This window comes from Talpa occidentalis, unplaced genomic scaffold (assembly GCF_014898055.3).
Source record: "Talpa occidentalis isolate TD23 unplaced genomic scaffold, MPIMG_talOcc4v2.1 talOcc4.855, whole genome shotgun sequence".
Taxonomy (NCBI): Eukaryota; Metazoa; Chordata; class Mammalia; order Eulipotyphla; family Talpidae; genus Talpa; species Talpa occidentalis.
Genome location: NW_023605256.1, coordinates 5,196 through 25,117, shown reverse-complemented (window position 1 = coordinate 25,117; position 19,922 = coordinate 5,196). Strand labels below are relative to the sequence as shown.

Here is a 19,922-nt window from a genome sequence, read left to right as displayed (position 1 = left end):
CATCTAGGTGGTTCAGTGTACCACCCCAGGCATGATGTGGTGCTTCTGGTGACTGCTGAAGCAGCTGAATCCCAAGTAGATCAAGCACTATTTGTGATTTTTGCTGTCACTGCTGGAGTTTGGGAAAAATAAAGGTGTGAGAAAATAACAGATATGCTTCAGCTAAAGGAGTTTCCTGTGTGCCTGCCTGATGCAGTGAGAGAAGCTGATGGATAACCTAACTGGCCTTCACTGGGACTGAGTCAAAGATGGTATACATTCAACTTTCTTGAACTTATAAAACATGAAAAGAAGAGCTCTGAGGATCCACAGGTCTTGGTTGACTTTGCTCAAGTCCCAATTAAAGCCAGAAATAGAAAAAATGATGTGGGTGCTATGATGTTTATGATGTTTGAATATAAGGAAAATGTAGGTTTTAGCCTTTCATCAGCAATAACATTCAGTATTTTCTTGGTAGGTTTTATATCAATTACTTCTCTTTTCACATGTTTCTTAATGAGCATAGGCTTCTGTTTGGTGTCGACACTAATCCTGGTCATCCTGAAAACAAAGAAAGTATTCATCTCACCTGTTCTGTGTCTAACATAGTGACAGATGTATATGAAACAACCATGAGACTGTGTGGACATTGTTAGCTGGTATATACGAAGCTGGGGGCTGAAGAGTTCAATGCCAAGACCAAGACAACCCTGTGCAGGTACTTAATAGATTGTTACATCTATTTCACATGAACAAGATGTTCAAGAACTCCTGAGAACAACAGCCCTGCATGAAGAGCTATAGAAAAGTGGACAATCTAGTTATTAAACTCTTTGTTACTTTGGGTAAAGAAGGTAAGACTGTCCCACTCTGAAAATGTTTCTAATTTATTTCAATCACTCATAGACCTACCCTAGAGCCTGTGAGAGCTTCCCTTTTGATTGGACTTGGTTAGGGATTTCCATCCATATGTTAGATAATTCCAAGGTTATCTAAAATTATTCCATGGAATGGATAGGTACTTGAGGTGTCATTTTTTAAAGGCTTCTTCAAGTGAGTCATCGAAGAGACTTTCCGTCAACATGTCATTATAAAACCACACTTGAAGGTGATGATTGGAGAAATCCCAGCAGTAAATGCAGAGATGCTTCAAAATATAGGGCTAAGGGCTATAAGTGGTTGAGCGCTGGGTTGCGAAGCTGCCCGCAGCCTCTGCAACGCCGGTTCAATCCCCAGCCACTAGCTGAGGGTCCCACATGGCGCGCAGACCTCTCCTGCCGTGCCCGCTGCTCCCCTCAGCAGTGTGCTTCATCAGTCTGCCTGCTCTGCTCCCCGCTCTGGCTCTGGTGAATCCTCTCACCCTCCTGCGCTTCTGACTGTACCCAGTGCTTGTATGAATAAATAAATATATCTTTAAAAAAAATATAGGATATCCATACACGATTATAAACTAACAAAATTGTTTTCAAAGGCATCTGCCAAAGGCCAGCTCCGGCAAAATGTCATGTCAGGGGTTCCTGAAAGGATGAGACGGCATCGGCGAAACTGAGGGCTGAGGGGAAGGGGAATGAGGCAGACACACACACTCTATCTGGTGCTAGTATCTCCTGCGGAGGGTCTCAGCGGGGCTTTAGTTATACATTAAGGCAAGCGGTGGGATGACATCATAGACTTTTGGCGCCTACGTGCTTTGAGAAAAGAGGTGACCTTTAAAGTTAATAGATAATAAAATCTTCTACTCATTATTTCAGCCTAAACAATTACCTAAGACAGCTAATAGTCCACGGTACCTCCCTATCCGCCAAGGCTACCATATCAGGAGACTCCTCTACCTATATGGCCTGCAGCTAGAGACCAGTTGCTACCTGGTTACCAGTTATCAGAACTTTTTCTACCTAGAAACTCCTAGCATAATCAGCTTTATGAATCATTAAAAGGCTTCTTTAAGGAACTTCCATAAAAGGAAATTTGCGGCCAGTTCTGCGTTGCTTATCAGGCATGCTCTCGTACAATAATTATTTCCCGTTGTCAAGTGGACCAAACTGTTCAGTGTTTAATTTTTAAGTAGGTAATTCTCAGTGCCATGTACTTACAATATTCTTATGAGTATAATTTATTGCCCAATGTATTTTCCAAGAAGATTTTTGTTATGACCAAGAACAAAAAACAAAGGGATGTTTATTCTTCAGCCCCACCGTATGAGGCACAAGGAATCTTCAGCACCACAGTGTGAGGCCCTTTTTCTTCAGCCCCAAGGCATGAGGCTCTTTGAAAGTCTTCGGCCCCATGGCCCCACGGTGTGAGGCCCTTTTCTTAGCTGCTTGCCAGTGGCTGGGGCAGCAAGGCCCCTTGCAGCACGCATCAATCAAAAGCTGATTCTGCAGTTGAAAACATTCTTGAAGTCATAAGAATGGAGATAGGTGTGTTGGGCATGTGTGTTCCTGGCTCCTTAATTGGAGCTCAAGAAACAAGAAGCATCACAAAGATGAAGAGCCTATCATATTTGAGGGTCGGTAAGAACTCCTGGATGCTATCACCTGGGCTCGAGTCCCTCCATTCCTCCCCAAAGCCCTGTGTGTCCTTCTTTTTGAACTTAACATTCATTACCACCCTTTGCCCCCCACCATGTTCATCAGAAGCTCCCAGAATAGGAGGATGGCATCATTGTTAAGGCCATACAACTCATTTTTTGATGATAGCATTTCAAGATAGTAAAAGGAGATAAAGATGTTACAAGAAGATAAAACTCCAGATTGAAAACCTCAAGAGCCTATTAGTAAAATGAATCCAGCAATATTTAAAAGGATAATACATCATAAGGGAGAGCGAAGCAGGCTCAGAATTGGAAAAAAAAAAAAAAAAGAATCAATGAAATATATTGATGACCTAAAAAAGAAAATTCTTTTTTTAAATTAATTTTTTTAAAGATTTATTTTTATACAAAAATCGGGGTACAGGCCAGATGCACGGGAGGGTAAGAAGATTCACTGGCAACAGAGCGGGGAACAGAACCGGCAGACTGACTGAAATACACTGCTGAGGGGAGCAGTGGGCAAAAAAGGAGAGGTCTGCTTCACCATGTGGGATTCTCGCCTGTCGGCCAGGATTGAACCCATGCTGCAGAGGCTGCGAACAGCCTCTGCACCCAACCGCTGGCCCCACCAGGGAGGTCCCCCAATTTTTTTTAAAGATTTATTTATTCATGCATACAAGAATTGGGGCACAGGCAAGAGATGTGGGGGGTTAGAGGATTCACCAGAGACAGAGTAAGGAACAGAACAGGCAGACTGAAATACACTGCTGAGGGGAGCAGCGGGCAAGACTGGAGAGGTCTGCTGCTCCAGGTGGGTTGCTCCCTGATGGGCCGGGGATCGAACTCATTCTGCAGAGGCTTTGGACCACCTCATAGTGTGGTGCTTAACCTTTGTGCCACCAGGGAGGTCCCCAAAAGAAAATTCTTATAATCATCTCAATAGTTGCAGAAAGAACAACACCAATTCAAGATAAAAACTCAGCAGACTAGGTATACAAGGGAACTTCCTTAATCTTATAAAGAGCATCTACAAAATACCATATAAATAATATCATACTAATGATGAAAGACTGAATGTTTTCCCCCTATAACTGAAAATAAGGCAGAGATTTCCTCTCTTACCATTCCAATAAGTGAATTTGACAAGGCTGCAAGTAGAGAGTCAATCTGCAAAAATCAATCATACTTCCACAAATGAACAATGAACAGGAAATTAAAGTATTGAAAAATAACTGCATACAGTAACACCAAAATCATGAAATATTTAGGCATAATAAAAAATATGTAAGGTCTCCACTGAAAACCACAACACCCAGATGAAATGAATTAAAGATGGTGTACATAATTTCACATGAATCACATTTTAGTAAGTATGTCCCAAATAACAGAAGATATTTACATGGGATAACAAATAACTTTTAATTATATAAATGCTGCTTATGTTAAATTTTGGCAATCCAGGTTCATGAATAAAAGAATTAATGCAGGTCACTCTTACCTGTATTTTTAGTAATGTTTTCTCTGGGAATTTCAATCAGCCAATAAGCCTGAGCACTAAACTTGAATAAAGAAGACATCACAAGTCAGTGTTTTACAATATTAATAGCAACACTTACTTTGACATCCACCTTATCTTTTAAAAATTATATAAATTAAAATATCCAATGCATATACTCTTTTTTTTTTTTTTTTAAGAGGCATGAATTTTTATTTATTTATTTGTTTGTTAATACAAGTCAGAAGCGCGGGAGGGTGAGAGAATTCACCAGAGCCAGAGCGGGGAGCAGAGCAGGCAGAAGGACCGAAGTACACTGCTGAGGGGAGCAGCGGGCGGCAGGAGAGGTCTGTGCGCCATGTGGGACTCTCCTCCCGTGGCCGGGGAGCAGCCGGGGATCGAACCGGCGCCACAGAGGCCGCGGGCAGCTTCGCAACCCAGCGCTCAACCACTGCGCCACCGGGGAGGCCCTAATGCATATACTCTTTACCAAGAGATCTCACTCTTAGGAGTTTTACTTACAATATTTTCACATATGTGTGAAATGAAGTATTAAAGGATATATTTTCATGATTATTTATAAAAGTGGAAAATCAAAAAGATTAAAATATTCATCAGTTATGTATACAATAATACAGCTACAAAGTGGAATACCATTCATCCAGCCAAACCTGAGGCATTGTTGACTTCATGTATCAGAGGACAGAGTTTGAAGTTGATAGACAATTTGTGAATTTAAGAGAAAAATCCCAGGAGCAAGGGAACTGCAAGAATGGCAAACTAAGGAAATAAAGAAATTCTTTCCAGGGCCTCCCCTGGTGGCGTGGGCGGTTGAGCGCAGCACTGTGAAGCTGTCAGTAGCCTCTGCAGTGCCGGTTTGACCCTGGCCGGCCCGCGAGGATCCCACATGGCGCACAGACCTCTCTTGTCTTGCCCACTGCTCCCCTCAGCAGTGTATTTCGTCAGTCTGCCTGTTCTGTTTCCCACTCTGTCTCTGGTGAATCCTCTCACCCTTCCTCATATCTGGACTGTACCCCAGCTCTTGTTTAAATAAATAAATAAATCTTAAAAAAAAAAAAAAGAAATTCTTTCCAGATTCTTGGGCAACACATGTATAAGAGGAGACCCCTTACATGTAAAAAAAAATATCAGGAGTAAAAGCTAAAAAACTGAGTAGAAATATCAGGTGCTGAACCAATAAGACAGTTTGTTGTTTGCACCAATACAAGTAAAAATCTTTTAATCTACCAACAACAAAAACAATAAATTCTCATAAGAACAAAGAAGAATCCAAAGTTGATGCAATTTATTATGACCAATGTCCAGTTGTCACTCAAAATAACAAGACATGAGTAAAAAGAGGACCATGTAATCGATATTCAGGGTGGTGGGGAGAGAAAAGGTAGTCAATAAACTGACTCAGAGTAGGTCCTAATAGCAGACAAAGACTTCAAAGCAACTATACAAATATGTTTGTCACTTTAAGGAAACTGTCCTGGGAAAGGAATGAAGAGGAAAGCCCACCATAGAAATGAAAAATATAAAAATAAAGTCAAATAGAAATGAGATTTAAAAGTATAGTAGCTGAAATAAAATATTTACTAGATGAGTTCAATAGTGAATTGAAGATGGCAAAAGAAAGAAAAGTGAACTTAGAGATATTGCTATTGAAATTATTCAATCTGTAAAAAGGGAGAAATTATTAAAGAGAATTAAAGAGACTTAGAGAATTGTGGGACATTATCTCATGTTCCAAAATGTGTGTAACTGGAGACCCAGGCAAGGAAAGAGATAAAGAAAGGGGCAGAACAAATTTTTTTCTGAGAAATAATGGCTGAAGACTTTCCAAATTTGGTAAATTTACAATCCAAGAAGCCCAGAGTAACTCAATCAGGTTCAGAGAAAGAGAAAAATCTTAAAATCATTAGGGAAAAATGACACATTACATACAAGAGACAACAAAATTAACAGCTAACTTCTCATGCAGAAGCAATGGTGTCAGATGACATTAAAAATGAGGGATTACATGTTCAAAATGCTAAAACAAAATTAAGTCAGTCCAAAATTTATATCTGACCAATTTTCATTCAAAAATTAAAGTGACCACTAAAAACCCACTAGAACTCATAAACGGGTTCATCGAGGCTGTAGGATACAAGATCAATATACAAAAACTAATTGTATTTCAATTGTTCTTACAATGAACAGCATAGAAATTAGATTAAGAAGGCCACTCCTTTTACAATAGCATCAAAAAGAATAACATATTAAAATAAATTCAGCAAAAGAAGTACAAAATTTATCCTCTGAAATGTACAAAACATTGCTAAAAGAAATTTTTAAAAATCTAAATAAATGGAAAGACATCCCATATTCATGGATTGGAAGACATTATTAAAATGGTAATACTACCCAAACTGATTTACAGATTGAACACAATCCCAGATGACTTCATAAAATTGACAAATTTATCCTAAAATTAATAAATTAATGAAATTCAGATGAAGACCAACAATCTTGAAAAAGAACAAAGCTGGAGGATTCATGCTTCTCAATTTCAAAACTTATTACAAAGTAACAGTATCTTGGGGGGGTGTGATAAAAATGTTCTAAAATTTGATAGTCATGATGGTTGCACACTCTTGGAATATACGGAAAGGATTTGTGTACTTTAGATAGGCAAATCGTATGGTGTGGTAATTATACCTTAATAAAGTTATCCCTCCACCCCAAGTAGAGGTGAAATAAAGACATTTTCAAGTGGAAGAAACTCCCAGAGGATTCATTCCCAGTACCCTGCACTGTGAAAATGCTAAAAGAACTTCAGGCTGATGGGATATGACACCAGATGGCAACACACAGCTAAGAAAAAAGTGAAAAGCAGTGGAAACAGAGCAATAAGTAAGCAGTGAAAAATTTAGTTTTTCTTCTCTTAAGTTCTTTAAAACATATGTGGTTGTTTAAAGCAAAAGATATAATATATATGTTTTGTATGTTGGCCTTAAAACATAAAAGGTAATATTACTGAACTAGATAGCTTAAAAAAAAAAACACATTCTATAAAAGAGTCTATGCTTCTTGTTAATAACATATCACAGAATAAAATAAAACGTATTTACCAAAGTTAAATTGAAGTGGAAGATGCCAGTGTATGTGCTATTTATGATTTCCAAGCTGGGAGAAATCCCTCCTGATGCAAACGTGCTTAGAAATTCCTCTGAAGTAAGGGTATTGTCAGATTGAAAATAACACTGGATAACCTATAGGAAAGAGTAAAGAAACAAGTAATGACAGTTTTATGGAGAGAAGTATATTACATTAATTTAAAAGTGAGGAGAAATCTATGGAGAGAAGATATTGCTGACCACTGTTAGTGACTTCCTTCTCTAACTAGGAAAAAATGTCTGTTCTGAAAGCATACTTTCAGTAACTTATTCTGCTAGAGTCATAACAGGTTTCAATTCATCCTCATAATCTCTTCTGTCATAGAAATGGTCATAAGGTTTTGACATTTAATAAACTTAGAATCAAAGTTACATGCTATCACAAATAGAAATTGCTATTTAATTAAAATCATTCCTTTCTGTCCAAATTCCAAAAGAAAGAAATATATAAAGCAAAAATCATTTTGCTGTATTTTTATTGGTTGTTTCCAAGTTTTGAGAAGGTATATTAAAATGTAGCCATCACAAAGGGTGGATTTTACCAAAAGCCAACATGAGATATAAATTAAGGCTTTATCTCATTGAGTTCTCTTAGTAGTTAAGATCATTTTGGGCAAGTCATTTTGTTATAGGGCAGCCCCGATATTGAACGGGTTGCCTGGCTGTGGGTCCTCACCCACGCGCTTAACAGGGACTTATGAATACTCCACTGCAGGCACACACAAAAGGTTAATAAAAGGTTTATTTACAAGGGAAAAGGAAATAAGGAAAATGGACAACTCAGGGAGAAAATAGGGAAATAAAGTCTTTAATGTGTCCTACCCGATCCGCCGACCTGGAAACCCAAAGTCACTCTCAGAGCTGGCAGAGAGCCAAAATGGGGGACCCCCCCCCAAAAGCCCATGTGTCTGGTTTTATACCCACCTGGCTGCTGAACCCCACCCTCAGGTCCCAGCCACTTCCCTTGGGTGGGGATGGGATTTGGAGTTCCCCAGTGTCTTTGGCTTTGGCCTGGGGTAGGGGTGGAGTCCACAAAGCCTGTGTGGAATTAGCTTTAGGACATCATTTTCCCCCTAACAATTTGAGTTTCAGTTTTGCTATCTATGAAGTGGGGAAACAATGCATTCTACAACGTTATTGAGCCCTTACTGTAACAGGGTGGCCCTGTCCTATAACATTACTACGTGCCAGGCAGTGTTCAAAGTGCTGGGAAAACAAAAGTGAACAAAATGAAAAAACCCTGCCTTCATGGAACTTACGTTCTTTTTCTTTTTAAGATTTATTTTTGTTTATATATGCGTACAAGAGATGGGGTGCAGGCCAGAGGTGTGGGGCAGAAGGGCTGTTTAAGAGGAGTCACCAGAGACAAGAGTGGGGAGCAGAACAGGTGTATCTACTGAAACATACTGCTGAGGGGAGCAGTGAGGAGACAGGAGAGGTCTGCTGCGCCAGCTCCCTGGCTGGGGATCGTACTCGGGCTGCAGTGGCTAGAGATAGCTTGATAGCTTTGACACTTTAACCCCTGCACCACCAGGGAGGCCTGGACCTTACATTCTAGTAACTATTGGCAGGGAGATAAATCAAATGGATAGACTGGTAATGGGAGGATGGAGAGAGAAGTAAAATAAATATAGAATACATAACCAGAATAAATTAGAGATGAGTGACTGGGAGTACATGTGTTTGGGAAGGGAGAGTGATTTTTAATAGGGCTATCAAGGAAAAGGACAATGGTACTGAATGGGATTGAAAAATACCACCCCACAATATGCTACTTTAGCATAAGGATTATTTTGAGCTGAAGGCAACAGGGAAACAGCAGATGCAAAAAGAACCCTCTACGCTCTCCTTAACTACTTAACAGCAGGCTATGAATTTCCCTTTGTGAAGTGGTTCCCTCTTACCTCTCCTGTCCCAGGAGGAGAAAAGATTCTTTTTACCACTGGAGACAGAAAGTCGGCACCAAATGGTCTGCATAACAAAGCTTGATAAAATCACCCTTATCTTCATTCGTTTCCCCCAACAATTTATCATTCCTAAGAACCCAAGCCCCCTTTCATTATCTTATCACTCCCCCACAACTTATTGTCCTTTGTTAAGATGGTATATAAAAGAGCCCCAAATTCTAACCACCCCTTTGTGTTGCTCATCATTGTGTTCTTTCATGGCTGTGAGAATGGCAAAGGTAAATAAACTGTTCTCTTTTTTATCTTTCCGTTTTTTGCTCACTTAAAGTCCGTTTAATCTTTCAGTTTATTTTACAGGCTCCAGCCACTGAATCTTAGAGAATAGTTCAGTACTCTCCTGCAGTGCTTATAGATTAAATGTCATATTAAACATAAAAAAACATTTTAAAAAATGCCTCTTACACCTGAGTACTTTATGAAGCTTAGCTATTATTTCTAATACCATTTATACAACTATTATATCACAACTATCAAAAAACAGGTTACAATTTCCCATGTAAGAGTACAAAACTGGGGCCTCCCTGGTGGCGCAAGGGGTTAAGCACCACACGGTGAAGCTGTCTGCAGCCTCTACTACACGAGTTCCATCCCCAGCAGGCCAGGGAGAGACCCACATGGCACCGCAGACCTCTCCAGTCTCACCCGCTGCTCCCCTCAGCAGTGTACTTTGGTCAGTCTGCCTGTTCTGTTCCCCACTCTGTCTCTGGTGAATCCTCTCACCCCCCACACCCCAGTTCTCGTATGCATAAATAAATCTTTTTTTTAGGGTTAGGGTTATGAGAACTGGGGTACAGGCTAGCAAAAATAAATCTTAAAAAAAAAAAGAGTACAAAATTAAGGGCAGAGAGTCAGATCACCTGCTCCAAGGCACCTGCTCCATTCATGGCAAGACCAAAACATGACTTCAGTTCTGTAGGATTCTCTCCTTCTAAAGTGTATTCTTTTCACATAATATATAATCACAAATCATAAAGGCATTTCTTATTCAAAGGAAATGCACTTTGCAACAGTTGTTAGTAAGAACCTAATTATCATCGGTCACATCAAGAAACTGGTAATTAAGTCAAAGCAGACTTTGGGATAAATGTTATTTGACTGCATAGGCTATTTCTCTCTAGTTTTATTATATTTATCATGGATTTTTTAGGGAACATGTCAATTTTTTAGTAACGTATGCTTTTGTTAGCATTTGCTGGGTAGCTATGTCAGTACATTTTATTTTATTTTGTTCTGTGTTTTTTTTAATCTGCCATTATTTGAATCAAAGGAATAATGTCATCTTTTGCCAAGATGACAACAACAATGTGGTACTTGTTACATAAAGGGAACGAGTTTTTCTCAAGGTCATGTGAGGTAATTTTCCTTCTCTAACAGGCCACATCTGTCAGCTTCAAAAGGACAAATCAGATCCATAAAAAATGAGGATTGCTATAGCTACTCTTTTAAAAAGCAAAAAACACGCCATCTTAAAAACAAAAAGGCAGCAAAACAAAACAAAAACACCCAAGGTATTCCAAGGTTGAATAAAAGTTTTTACCTGATCCAAGTGGAATGAAGTAGAAAGGACAGATAGGATTATTATTTCTGTAGAATCTCACCTCCCAAGTCTGAACAGAGTAGCAGGTATTTAAAAAGAGTGCAGTGTTCCTGTTTTAATTCATGGACTGAAAAGGAAAGTGGAGGTTTGCTACAGACGCTATTAGTGGATCTTACCAAGTTCTCTAAGAAAAGAAACAACTTGATTGTGCCATTCTTTGCTGTGTGCCCATAGTTAATACAAGAAAGGCGTTTTTCCAAAGTACCTAAATAATACAAAATATATGTACATTGTGTCACTTATAGAAGAGCCATCTTTTCTTTAACATTTTCGTTCAAAAACCATACTTTGTATGTAAATGACATTTATTTTTAACTGAGATAATATGGGAGTACCCCCATCAAGTATTACCACCACAATGCACCCTCCACCAACTCACCCATATTCCACCACCACAGACCATTATGCTTCCTTCCCTCTCTGCTCTTTTCCTACCCACACCCCCTTTCAACCCCCTGCCTTCTGGTCTTTCAGTTCTGTAGTCCGTTATCAAGGGTTAGTTTTTCAGCTTGTCTTTATCTATTAACTTAGTTACTTTGTATTCTGTTTGCTAGTGACACCATCAGGTATTTATCTTTCTTCTTCTGACTTATTTCACTTTGCATTATCCTTTCAAGCTTCATCCATGAGTTTATCTTTTTTGATCATTGAGTAGTATTTCACTATGTATATATACCACATCTTCTTGATCCACTCTCTGTTCTGGGGCACTTAGGTTGTTTCCATAGTTCAGCTATAGTAAATAGTGCTGCAATAAACATGAGACTTCAAGTTTCCTCTTGAATTAGTGTTTTTTAAATTTTTTGAATAATGTGTGGGAGTGGAATTATGGGGTCAAATGGCTGACTGATCCTTGTTTAATGTTTTGAGACACCTCCATACTACTTTCCAAGAGAATCATATTTTTTATTTTTTTAAAGATTTATTTATGCATACAAGAGCTGAAGTACAGGCCAGAAGTGTGTGTGTGGGGGGGGGGGGGCGGCGAGAGGATTCATCAGAGACAGAGTGGGGAACAGAACAGGCAGACTGACTGAAATACACTGCTGAGGGGAGCAGCGGGCGAGACAGGAGAGGTCTGCTGCACCATGTGGGTTGCTCCCTGGCCGGCCGGGGATCAAACTCATGCTGCAGTGGCTGCGGATAGCTTCATAAGTTGTGTCTTAACCCCCTGTGCCACCAGGGAGGCCCTGAGAATCATATTTTTTAAATGCCAAATTTTTTTAAAAGAATAAGGATTAATATTGGATATTTTAAATTTACATTACTCTAGATAAAATTCAAATATTTCACTTTTTTATTTTAAAGAGACATCATCAGGTTACTAAAAAGGAAGGTTTGGTTGAACACTAAAACAAAAGATAACACAAGCTAGGCCACGATACAAAATTAGAGGTGGCCCAAAATCAATTCTTGACTTTTAACCTCCTCAACCTTGGGGAGCACGTAAGAGGGCAAGGAGCTAGAGATTGGAGAATTCATGCTTTGATAGCGAGCTACTGATCTGAGGTGACTCCTCTCTCTACAAGGGAATGTCTTAACTTCTCGAACCACACTCTTAAAGGACAGTTTCCCCAGATACAAAATTACTAGTTGACAAGTTCTTTCTTTTAGCATTATGACTATGGCAGCCTACTGCCTTCTTGCTTCTAGGGTACCTAATGAAACATCTACTGATAATTTTATTGACGATCCTTTTTATGTGATCATTTTACATCTCTTGTGCTGCTTTCAGGACTCTATAGTTTGCATTAGCACATTTAATTAATGTGTTAGTGTGGGTCTTTCTGAGTTCATCTTCCTTGAAGTTTGATGAGCTTCCTGGATATTTATATTCATGTCTTTCTCAAATCTGGGCAGTTTTCAGCCACATGCCTTCATATATTCTCTTCCCTCCCTCTCTGTCTCCACCTTGTTACTCTCACACAGAGGGCATGCCAGCCCACTTGTCCCACAAGTTCCTTATGTTCTGTTCACACTTTTCAAGTTCTTTGTCCTTTTACTCCTCAGACTCAATAATTCCATTATCCGATCTTCAAGTTCATTGATTCTTTATTCTGCCTGCTCAAAGGTGCCTTTGCATCCCTGTCGTGGTTTCCCTTTCAGTTATTGTACTTTTCAGCACCAGGATTTCTTTTTGGCCTCTTTCCAGATTTTTTATCTCTTTATTGATATTTTCATTTTGTTCATACATCATTTTCTTGACCTTCTCCACATCTTCCTTTAGTTCTTTGAACATCTTTAAGATGATTAAAGTTTTTTTTTAAACAGATATCCAGTCTTTTTCAAGGACAGCTTCTGTTTATTTCATTTTTTTCCCCTTTGAACGGGTCATACCTTCCTGTTTCTTTGTATGCCTTGTGATTTTTTTTCTGCTGTTGTTGAAAACTGGGCATTAAATCTAATAATGTGGTAAATCTGGAAACCAGATTCTTCCCCAGGGCTTCTTTTTATTGTTACTGCTTTTGTTTATTGTTGTTGGGGCTTTGTTGTTGCTGTTGCTGCTGTTACTGCTGTTACTGCTGTAGCATTCTTTGTGCCATAGGCCAGCCTGAGATTTAAACTTATGGTTCCCAGGTCTTTTCTGAACTTGAGTCTTTCCCTTGTGTGGTCGCTTTCTAATTTAACCCCTGTGTGCAGTTGCTTTTTAATGTCCTACTCTTTGGACATTAAATGAAGGAAGGTGGAAGATAGGGCATTGAGCCTTTAAGTCCCTTTTGAAAATCATTTTAACCAGAGGGAGAGAGGGGCTTGCATCAAAGTCTCTATACTTTATGATCAGAAACAGCGATCAGCATTCAGAGCATACATCCTCAGTATTTAGAAGACAGGATCCTTTTTGTCCACTCTGGCTTCTTCAAGTTGTGTGTCACTGCTCTGGGAAAACATGCATAGCTGACTACCACAGGGATGAGGGCAGGAGGTGGAGGTGCATAGCTGCTATGTAAAAAGAGCTGATAATGATTGAAATAAACAGCAATTTATTGTCTGCTCCTTCCCCCTGGACGTTGCAAGCTTTCAACAGAGTTCAGTTTTATCTGTTACATAGCCTTGGTGATTTTATTTACAATAAAAGCTGGGTTCTATAATCTGAAATTACTGGATAATTGTTTGGATCACTTAATTGTAACTGAAAAAGTCCTGGGACCCTCCCATAAACTCATCCAGGGAAAGAGAATGACTAGTCCCAAGGATGGGAAATAAAAATAAGTCTCTGTTATGACTGCATGGTATTCATCTTGATCATCTAACACAGAAGTTTCAATGCTGTTCTGAAAATCCTATAATTAAACATAGCAATGCAAATATAACAAAATTGGCTTAAAATACATTAAAATATACTTTCTATCTATCCATTCATTTTGCCCATACCTGAAAATGCTACCAGACCTATTTTTTAAAGCTATAATTTGTCTTTAAAGTCCAAATATCTTCTCTATTTAAAAATCTTTATTGACACCCTTTGACTGATGAATAAACTCCTTAAAAGGAGAAAAATTAAGCAGAAGGAAATTAACTCCTTTGAATAACATGCTTTGAGAGTCTGGATTTACATTTCATTTTATTAAATGCTCAGAATACCTTGTATCCTCTCTAAGAAGATGAATCAAGAGTCAAGAAGATTAATTTATTTCTCAAAAGTCACCCAATTCACAATCATAAGTCAGATCGAAACCAAGGTGTTTTTGTCTCAAAGAGTCATCCCCTCTTTATCCTGCTAGACTGTCTTCAATCCATTATCTGATCTTCAAGTTCATTGATTCTTTATTCTGCCTGCTCAAATGTGCCTTTGAACTACTCTAGTGGCTTTCATTTCAATTACTGTACACTTTTCATACTAATGTAGTGCATGAACAGAAAAAGACTGACTTCATGACTGAAGATCTGATGCAAACTATCATGATGGGCTTCTATTTGTTTCCCAACTCTCCTTCCTCCAATAGATTTTACAAAATGCTGTCACATTAATCACCCTAAATTATAGCTATGTTACCTCCCTATCCAGTAATTTCAAATGGTTTCTCAATGAATAGAGACTAAAGCCAGAAATCTTTACCTTGACATCCAAGTGCCCCTGAAATGAGTCAGTTGCCACTTCCAGAATGGTTTACTTCTTCTGTTTCATCATTCTAGTCATACATAACTATTTTCTGTTCCCCTACATTCTGTGGCTTCCTACTTCTACAACTTATTACTGACCTTGATGTTGTCTTTGCAGAGTACTGTTCCTCACACGAATATAGGTAACTATGCCCATTTTGGAGCCCTAGGTTGATGGCTATCTTTTATACCAAGGCCTCCATGACCACTTACCACCCCCTGCCAAGATAGGAGTAAACACTCTATTCTCTGAAATCTCATAAATTTGCCTGAAACTCTATCATCTTAGATTATATCCATACACATGCCATATATTCTCTATTAGAATACAGGAACTAGAAATGGATCATCCCAGAATTCACCCAATTCTGCAGTATATCCGTGAATAGAAGAGCCTGAATTCATGTCTTCAGCCATTCAGTCAACAATTTTTTTAACTGAGCATCTACTGTGTTTTAGTAGCTCCAGTTCAGTATACTATAGAATCTAAACAATCTGCACATTTGTCTTATTGCTTTTATAAAGTTTTCTACCATAAAAGTTCTATTGACCAACTTATCCATGTATTACTTTCAGAAAATTCTCTTCAATCTAAGTCTACTAACTTTACAATTCAGTTTACAACTCATACTCATGGAAACTTTCTTTGTGGAGAAAAAAGAAAGATCTATTCAAATAAAGTTTTGCAAATATAAAATGCTCCTTAAACTTTAAATATTCTATGACATTTAAATGATGAAATACTATAACAAAAGAAAATTCTTTCTATAAACAACTTAATAGCATTCAAGTCACATGACACATATCATTAGAAACCTCTGGACCAGAACACAACAGATAATACCTGGGAAAATTGGAAAACAAGGTAAAGAAGAAGTACTAAAAGAAAAAAATTATAACCACTGGTTAGGAAGGCGTGTAAGGAGAATTCCTGAGAAGAAAACAAATTAAGAGAGTCTGAAACTTACCTTTATTATATATCATTCCTGATGAAAAATCGAGCATATTGAAAAGTAAAATTATAATATATAAAAGTGGCAATTCCATCTGTTAGAAGAAATACAAATTATTTTCGTTCAATATCTTCCAGCATACTTTTTTGAGTTACTTTTGCTATAAATAACTATATATAGTGCAGGCATCATCTCTTCAAATTAAAAATATTTCTCATTAAGTGACAAAAGCAAACAGCAGTTGACCGAGCTCTACACTAACTCTGTGTTATTAAAGCTATAGACAAATGTTAGTGTTACTGAAAGAATTATGGCTCAGGTTTTTCTTCCGTGCAGACACCTGTTGGAGGGCTGCAATCCTTTCTATAGCTGTGTAAAACAGGATCTTACTTGATAAAGGTACAGCTTTGCCTTGACCTAAGATTTTGATTGACCTACTGTAGTGGCAGGAAGGGCCAGAGCGGGATCTCTATAACCCGAGCAGGCCGGTCAAGGAGGAGAGTCCTGGAGCCCTTGGTGGCTTTTCAGGCTTTTATTGGGATTTACCAGGCCCATGGCAGGCAGGGGCGCTGGAGGCCTGCCAGCCTCCCAGCCCCCAGCAAGTCTTCATTCTTTCTGTACTCTATGTTGTTCTCTCTGCTTCTCTTTTGCCGGTTCTTCCGTTTGTTCTGCTGGCGTCCCCGTGACGCCGCCCTTATAAGCCCAGTCTCTCAGCCCAGGTGAATCCCATCTACACATGCCCACACCCTACTCCAGGTGCCGCCATCAGGCATGCATTCAGGACCGCAGATCCATCATCCATCCTAATGGTGGAAAGGCAGAAAATCCTGCTATCATTTTCACTTACCCTACACCTACTTTTGAGAGGGATAATGCACGCAAGTGCTGAACATCTCTGCATTTTCTTGCCCCGCCAAGAACATAAGATGCTGACCACTTACTGCCCAGCTTTTTCTCTGAGCTTTATTTGCAGGAAGGAAAATAAAAGAATATTTGAGAGTTTACTAATCATCATGCACACAGAAATAAGACTTTGAAATATTGTCCTTACCAGGAAAATCTTGTATTATTTTGCTAAATATTCACATTGAATGACATAACATCATTATTAGAACCTGTTGGTGTTTCTCATCCCTGAAAAATTGACTGAAATATTTTGCTCCAGGCTCAGGTTTGGATGATCTGGGTTTGGATGACCTTTAAGTTATCCCCAGTGTTGTTTCAATTCAGTTCTAATTTCATTTGAGTGAGTTTGAGTGTCTCTATCTCTGACTAAAAAAGGAAAACCTGGGGCTTCCCTGGTGGTGCAAAAGGTTAAGATGCAGACTATGAAGCTATCTGCAGCTACTGCAGCACAAGTTCGATCCCCGGCCAGGGAGGTGACCCACATGGCACAGCAGACCTTTCCGGTCTCCCCGCTGCTCCCCTCAGCAGTGTATTTCAGTCAGTCTGCCTGTTCTGTTCCCCACTCTGTCTCTGGTGAATCCTCTCACCCCCCCCCCACACCTCTGGCCTGTACCCCACTCTTGTATGCATAAATAAATCTTAATTATGATAAAACTCAGATCTTGCAAGAATTCGGTTTATAAAAAAAAAATGAAAAACTTACTTTGAAAGGCTTTTAAATATTTTCTTAAAGAAAGGGAAACCCAAGGGAGCGAAACTTGAGGGAGAGACGCTAAGGAGTGATCTTTGAGCTCTCCAAGCTGTGCTAGTAGTTGTATGTAACGTTTTTCTAGTAAGTCAACTTTTGTTTTTATTCTGAAATGTGATTTTAATAAAGTTTGTCTTTTTTTATTTTTTTAAAAGATTTATTTATTTATGCATTGTAAAGCAACCAACCCATTCCGAGCAGGTTTATGAACGGTTCTAGCAGCCACATGCTCTTCGCCGTGGTTTGTAGTCGCTCCAACACTCCTCCGTACACTCCACTCCTCCACCCTTGACACCGCACTACCACCACACCGCACTCTGCTGCACCACCCTTATATTATCAGTCTTTTAGCGCAGGTGGACCCACTTCAGGTGCCCGCCATCAGGCATGCACCCAGGATCACAGGGCTCCCTCATCTATCCTGATGGCGCAAGGGCAGAAAAGCCTGATACCTTTTACCTTACCCTACATGCATACAAGAGCTGGGGTACAGGCCAGAGATGCGGGGGGAGGGGGGGCGGTGAGAGGATTCACCAGAGACAGAGTGGGGAGCAGAACAGGCAGATCCACTGAAACCCACCACTGAGGGGAGCAGCGGGGAGACAGGAGAGGGCTGCTGTGCCATGTGGGTAGCTCCCTGGCCAGGGATCGAACTCATGCTGCAGAGGCTACGGATTGCCTCATAGTGCGGTGCTTAATCCCCCGCGCCACCAGGGAGGCCCAAGTTGGTCTTTTAAGCCCCCTCTTTTTTTTTTTTTTTTTTTGTAATTTGGAGATGGAATGTTGATATGAGACATTAAATATCATGTCCAAAATTAGTAACAAGCAAACAACAGAGTCAGGATTAAGACCAAAGTCTCTTGATTCAATAGATCAGTGCACAAAGATGCCGCAAAATGAGTATTTCAGCACTCAAAAGATACCAAGTGCATGATTAGATTTACCTCTCAATAAAACTGCTATACTTGTCCACCATCATTCTGTTCTCTCCACATAATTAGTCTCATTCTTCAGGATTATTACTGTTCTCAACTGTTCTCAATTCTCTGTGAGTAATCATCTCATGTTTAGAGAAAAATCACTGTTCATTCATTGAGAGATGTGTGATCTTTGAAAAGTTACCTAACTCCTTTGAGCTTGGTTCTAGTTAGTCAAACAGGGATAACAGTCACTTCATCGGGTAGTTGTGAGAATGAATGAATAATATAATCAAAACATCGAACAGCTACTTTACACAAGCTAGGCACTTGATAAATACCAGCTCTGCATCTGTCTCTATGCACAGAAGCAGCTTCTTTATCCTCATCATTCTTGCCTAATCACCCATTAACAATTAAATTACTCCCCGGTTATCCGTCCTATTTAATTGTAAGTTTTGCATAATGGTCAGATATAAGCCACATGTCTGGCCATTTCCTCTTTTCTGATTCTTTTATAAACACTCCACGAACATGGAAGTGAGTGCATTGTCAAGTCCCACGATAGTACGACCCTTATTTCTTACTGTAATTTCCTCTTAATGAGATGCTCGACTAGTTAGTTGTGCTTTTCTTTTTTATATTTTCCCAAGCTTCCTTCCACATAGGCCGAGAAAGAAGACCCAAATCAGGAGCTGAGCTTTCACCGTTTACTGGTTTACTTTGGTAACAACCAATCAGCTGAAGCACGTTGTAAAAATCTAAAGGACTGGCAGTTGGAATTTCCAATTAACTGCCTCCTTCAGAGCACCAAAGATCATCTTCATTAAAAATCTGAAAGGTAGAGTTTCTCCTGCTCCACCATCTACATCTCAAGGGTACAGTTTACCTGTCAACACAACATGCACTAGGAAGTCTCATGACAACATGTACAACGAGGTTGAAGGGAAGAGAAACTGTCAGAGCATCACAACTGTGTCTTGAAGGGGGAGGGAGGGAGGAGGGAATTAAAAAAATAGAGCAGAATTTATTGACAGGGTAAACAATACACAAAGCCGAAAGATGGAAATGTTGTGTATGTATGGGGCTTAGTAAACTCGAATGACTGCCAGTCTGTTCTCCAGATTCATCATGTATGAAGGGCCTTTTCTGGTTGACTCTACCCACTCAGGATGCCTTTAACTAGAAGGCCAAGGCTGAGCCTTCCTGACTTACTCAGCGCCCTGACTCATCATGAATGGTCACTGAGGCTAAAAAAGAATTTTTTAAATAATGATAATAAAACCGGCTTTACAGTGAGTCCCTTTACATGGGTACTTAGGACATTGCAAAGGGCAGGACAGGGCACAGTGCAGGTTTCTGATCCCATGCAGATCGGGTAAAGGAGGAGTCAGAGTCCTCAGTGGCTTTTTGCAGGTCTTTTATTGGGGTTCACCAGGCATATTGTAGGCAGGGGTGCTGGGGGGCCGGGAGGCTGGCAGGCCTCCCAGCCCCCAGCAAATCCACACTCTCTCTGGGCTCTCTGGTGTTCTCTGCTTCTGCTTCTTTGCTTCTCTCTTGGC

General features: G+C 39.6%; 1 protein-coding gene across 1 annotated transcript; it reads right to left on the bottom strand.

Annotated features, from left to right (window-relative positions):
• Window positions 1-4,010: 4,010 nt before the first annotated feature.
• On the bottom strand, window positions 4,011-18,574 carry LOC119235052 (cation channel sperm-associated auxiliary subunit beta-like; the record flags this gene model as incomplete). The annotated part of the gene is made up of 5 exons (XM_037498092.2): window positions 18,388-18,574; window positions 15,805-15,883; window positions 10,852-10,940; window positions 7,127-7,267; window positions 4,011-4,071 (listed from the first exon to the last, which is right to left on the bottom strand). Coding segments are annotated over exons 2-5 (370 nt in total), but the record flags the coding sequence as incomplete, so codon positions are not given.
• Window positions 18,575-19,922: the final 1,348 nt, after the last annotated feature.